Raw genomic sequence first — 5,402 nt, forward strand, 5'->3', positions numbered from 1 at the left:
AAAAAAATGTAAGCCCTTCCAAAAGAGACTTTTTCTAGCATATAAGTCACAGTATTCTAGGCACACATAATATAGACTCATCCCTAATTCTTCACCATAGAAGTGAGAGAGGCGAGAGATAGGTCCTAGTCTTAGTAAATCCGTGCTAGATGTAGTTAGTATATGCTCAAGAAGCAATGCAACTAGATTGATTTTCCAACTAGTCGTCGCAAGAAGATAGATTCTTAACCACTCATGAATGTGTGATTTGAAAACAATCCCAAATAGAAGGTAAATGGAGCTCATTTGGCAAGGAAAAGGACCAAGGTAGCTACAAGTAAACATTGTCGTGCTTGATCTTTCAAAGACAATGCCTAAGTGAAGTCAACTTAAGCTTATTCCATCTGATTGGAAACCTCACAATGCATTCACGTAGGCTTAATATTGCAACCATTAGGCTCGTACGCATCAAATACATGACTATTGGATGAGGTGTTGAGGGTGGCAGATATTATAATGGAAGAACTATATCAATAACACTAATTCAACCTTTTCATTTATTTATAGTTGTCCATGCGGTTGTCATCAGCAACGTCACCTCTCGACCATTTTTACCTTAGTGGAGGTCATTATAGGCTTTGCCTTCTCCTCCTCTATATTATATTATACCCCGTCTCTGTTCGGCCTAGTTACACTCTCACTACGACTTCTGTAGCCATTCCTTTCCTCTTCATGCGCTGTGAGGACGCGTGCTCCGCCTTGCTGTTGTGTGGCTTTTCAACTTATTACCCCCACACCCGGTTCATCTTTTGGCACGAACAGAAGAAGCTGCCATCAAAAAGCTGTTTGTGTTTTTGTGTGTGAGAGAGAGATACTATAGAATGGAGAATGCGGCCTGGCGGATGGTGTTGATGACGGCAGTCCTGGCAGTGCTGCTGGGGGCTGCAGCAGAAGGGCAGTGCACCGTCCGGAACGACTCCGACCAGTCTCTCGTTATCGTGCCGACTGCTAAGAGCTCGGCTTCCGTGACTTACAACGTGGACTCCTCCGTCGTTCTCAATGGCCCCCAGCAGCACTGCTACTTCCGCAACCCCCACACCGGCCACCAGAAGGGCCCCGTCATGCTCGCCAATGGCCGTACTTACGCCATCGTTGACTCCCAGGTCCAGGGTGAGGTTAACGTCTGCGTAACCTCCTTTCTTGGCGGCCTTCTCAGCTATGGCGCCGTCATCTCTGCTGGCATCTACCCCTTGGGTGACGTCCCACAAAGTAAGACTCTAATGCGTCCATTGTAAATCTTGCATAAACACGCGCGCGCGTGTGTGTGTGTGTGTGTGAGAGAGAGAGAGAGAGAGAGGGAGGTTTAAGGTTCTTTAATCAGTTTTTCCATTTGAGGAAAGGGAGATTACTGAGAATATACTTTTGTTGTGGCTTTTGACATTTTATGTTGTATTTCCTTCGTCTATGTCATTATGGTCTATCATTAGTTATTGCTTTTTTGCTGTGGGAAGTCTTTGCTATTTAGATTGCCATCCAATCGTAGAGTAATTAATTTTACTTGGCTTCACTTTCTAAACGCCGTTATCGTTGATTCTTAATTGTGCATGCAAGGAAGGTGTTCAATGTGCTTCTCAGTTATCAGTTATCCGTTTGGGTAACTGAGGCAAGTAAGCTCATGCACGTTGAATGAATGATAATTGAGCCATGGTCATGGTGATGCATGAGCATAGTTATCAACGATTACCTGTATGTGACAGTCAAACAAAGGCTACATGGATGATATTACCTTTGCTAGTAGGTAGAGAAGAGACAATCTAGAGAGAGAACGTTGATTCCTTTGAAAGATGCTCACATCAAATGTATTACAAACACCCCCGAGTGCAACTATGCGAAAATCAACACAGTTACAAAAGGCTATGCTATGTAGTACTGATCAGCTGGCTCAAAAGGATATGCGTGACCACATTGCGGGCTCAATTATCTACTTGAGTTACTAATAACTGAGCCTCATGTGACCACCACCTTATCAAGACTATATAGTTTCTCCGATAGCAAGCAGGCTATTACTTTACTGTCAAGCATAGGCATCGAGGGCCTGTAAATCTCAACCCTCCATTCAGTCGCCATTCTCGAGCAAAATGGAGGCATAGAGCCGTTCGATGAGAGACACCTTAGCAAGCAAAATATGGATGGGTCGCATCAAATAAGAATCGAACATCTTAGCAACTAGAATAAGCTCAACTCACCATGCTGAATCTACTGCACGGGACAGTTCGCTGAGCCTTGGATAACTTAGCATGCGAAATCTAGCACTGCCTGACAGCAAGTATAGTGAGTATAATATGCTGCATGATGTCGATGATCAGAGCAAACATGTCTTGTTTTCGACCCTCCTCTACCGACTCTTGACGTTTGAGAATGGTCATTGAATGACCATATTTCCCATAATTTTGACTCCCACCATGGCTCTCGACGATCCCATTGGTCGCCATGTGGTCGTCAATATTATGGGGAATGGTCATTCAATGACCACTCTCTACCCCATATTACCTATTAGTAAAGTCTTCAAGTCAATATGAATATCTTATGTTATGTTCTATAGCAACGCCCACCAGCCCACCAAGCATCTAGCTGCATCTAACATTAAAGTAAACAGGTACAAAGTGCATTGATAAATTTTTACAAAAGAAGTGCATGTGTATCTATTTAACGTATATGATTTACCTCTATAGCTGTATGTAAAATGATCAAACCTGTCTTGTTTTCGGCCCTCGTCTGCCGACTCTTGATGGTCGAGAATGGTCATTGAATGACCATATTTCCCATAATATTGACTCCCACCATGGCTTTCGACGATCCCATTGGTCGCCATGTGGCCGTCAATATTATGGGGAATGGTCATTGAATGACCAATCCCTACCCCATACATTAGGAGATTTCGGAGGTCATTTGGAGGGCCTTTTAAGAAATTCTATTTCTCACTCTAAAAAATGTTATTAAAATATACTTGCACCTATTGCGTACGTCCAAAAGGACAACTGGACACTCTCAAAAGTGAACTTAACTTTTCAAAAATCCTTGAAAACGGTCACTTTTTCATTCAATGCGTGTGTTCTTTCCATGAAGTACACGACGCTCATTCAATATGCTTTCGTCATCATTGAAATTAAAAAATCATAAAATCATCAGTTGGCGTTAGAATTTAAAGTTTTTGACACCGTCAATGCGTCCAAATGACCAAAAACTTAAAAAACGTCTATCTACTTGCCTCAATCTGACACCCATAGAGGAAGAAATTGTCAAAATACCCCTAAAAAGGAGATTTTGCCTCACGGCGTGCGAGAGAGGGGGGGCGGGGGGGCATCCGGAAAATTCCAAATGGCCTTCCGCACGCTGTGAGGCAAAAATAAAAAAATTGGATCACGGCGTACAGAGGATCATCTAGAATTCTCCAAATAGTCCCTCATGCGGCGGCATGATCCAACATCCCCTTTTTAGGGGGTTTTTGGCGATTTCTCCCTCTCCAAGTGTCAGATTGAGGCAAATAGAAAGGCATTTTTTTAGGTTTTTGGACGTTCCGGACGCATTGACGGTGCTAAAAGCTTCAAAATCCAACATCAATTGATAGTATTGTGATTTTTTTAAAATTCAATGATGACAAAAGCCATATTAAATGAGCGTCGCCTACCTCATGGAAAAGACATTCGCATTGAATGAAAAGGCGACCGTTTTCAAGGACCATTGACACCTTTTTTATATCTTTCTTAATATCAATCTATTTTTCTACGTAACGTAGGCTCTTCTTTCATTGGAGGAGTGCTTTATTCTTTCTCTTCTAAAAGGCCCTCCAAAAGACCTCATAAATCTCCTAATGTTACCTATTAGTAAAGTCTTCAAGTCAATCTGAATATCTTGTGTTATGTTCTATAGCAACGTCCACCAAACATCTAGCATCTACATTAAAGTAAACAAGTACAAAGTGCATTGAAATTTTTTTACAAAAGAAGTGTATGTGTATCTATTTAACGTATATGATTTTCCTCTATAACTGTATGTAAAATGGTCCAATTTCACGACTTTCTCTATAACTGTTTGAGCAGTGAGACTAAGGGACTGCTCTTTGTTGTACATGTCCTAATAGATTTTGGGAGCGTAATTGGTGACTTGGTTAGTTGTTTGTGATTGCTATCAGGTTTTGTTGTGGAACACGAACATATGAGTAGAACCAATTGATAGGAAACAACAATAGCTCAGCTTGGGACTTGATGAGCATTGGGAAGAAGCAAGTTGTGTCCCATAGCGTTCACTATACAACATAGGGCTACTAAAGGGGCAAATTGAATTGAACAAAGGGTTGCAGCTTAATCATTCTGCTTAAACCCTACTCCTTAATTTACTTTGTTAGTTGTTTTTAGGTTTCCATTTAGCCTGCTAATATTCACCATTTTGTCTCTAGATTGGGGACCCATCTTTGAGGCACCCATCTTACGAGTCTAAATCAAATGTAGTCAAATTTTTTTATTTCTCATAGAACGAGAGAGAGAGAGAGAGAGAGAGAGAGAGAGAGAGAGAGAGAGAGAGAGAGAGAGAGAGAGAGAGAGAGAGAGAGAACTGTCTTTAATATTAACTCCTTTATTACCGCTTCTACTATCGCATGCTTATGAAGAACAATGCGCACATTTCACCCAAGCAACTACATCCATGCATTCTTTGCATATTCTGAAAGGTTGTACGTAGTGGTGCCAAAGAGCTCTCTTGTCATGAAAAGGTGTTTAGCAAGGAGCACAATAAAGGAGCTCTTCTTCAAAGCACTCTTGCATTGCACACAACACAAAATTCTAGCTCCACTTGCACCCATAAATCTTTATAATAATTGTTAGCATATACATGTGGGAGTGATGTGTGTGAACATACTTAGGATCGACCGTCAGGGAATTTTTCCCTCACTAGGATGTTTCCCCCCCATGCATTGTATACGCCCATCACTCTAGGGCGATAAGGAGCGCTTCATTCCAACAATACAAATGAGCCCTAGGCACTTGCACCATCTAAACCCTTCATGAGAATTCTCCCTATCCAAATCTATTTCGGGGAGGTAACTAAATGTAATAGACAAGTACATTGGTGTAGTGATAAGGAGCACTCATCCCTTGGGGGATACACTCTATATGCAAGACATGATGCCACTTGTGAGCAGACAAATTTGATAAAAACCCCTATATACGACTCATATTAGGGAATACGACCCCCCTTTCTATGCTTATACAACAATCAATGAAGAAAACTATCATACCCCTATCTTACATATAAAATTGAGGTCTCACATGGTCTAACTGAGTAAAACTAGTCAAAGAGCAGCATGTAGCATAGTGACTGGGAATATACTAAGGAACCACTTGTGTTGATAACTAGATGTATCCTCA

General features: G+C 41.5%; 1 protein-coding gene across 1 annotated transcript; it reads left to right on the plus strand.

The window, feature by feature from the left end:
• Positions 1-706: 706 nt before the first annotated feature.
• On the plus strand, positions 707-4,449 carry LOC147448425 (uncharacterized). The gene is made up of 2 exons (XM_086522368.1): positions 707-1,248; positions 4,172-4,449. The coding sequence occupies exons 1-2, from the start codon at positions 861-863 to the stop codon at positions 4,210-4,212; spliced, it is 429 nt and encodes a 142-aa protein (XP_086378494.1). The 5' UTR covers positions 707-860; the 3' UTR covers positions 4,213-4,449.
• Positions 4,450-5,402: the final 953 nt, after the last annotated feature.

This window comes from Adiantum capillus-veneris, chromosome 10 (genome assembly GCF_014529385.1).
Source record: "Adiantum capillus-veneris isolate H3 chromosome 10, ASM1452938v2, whole genome shotgun sequence".
NCBI lineage: Eukaryota > Viridiplantae > Streptophyta > Polypodiopsida > Polypodiales > Pteridaceae > Adiantum > Adiantum capillus-veneris.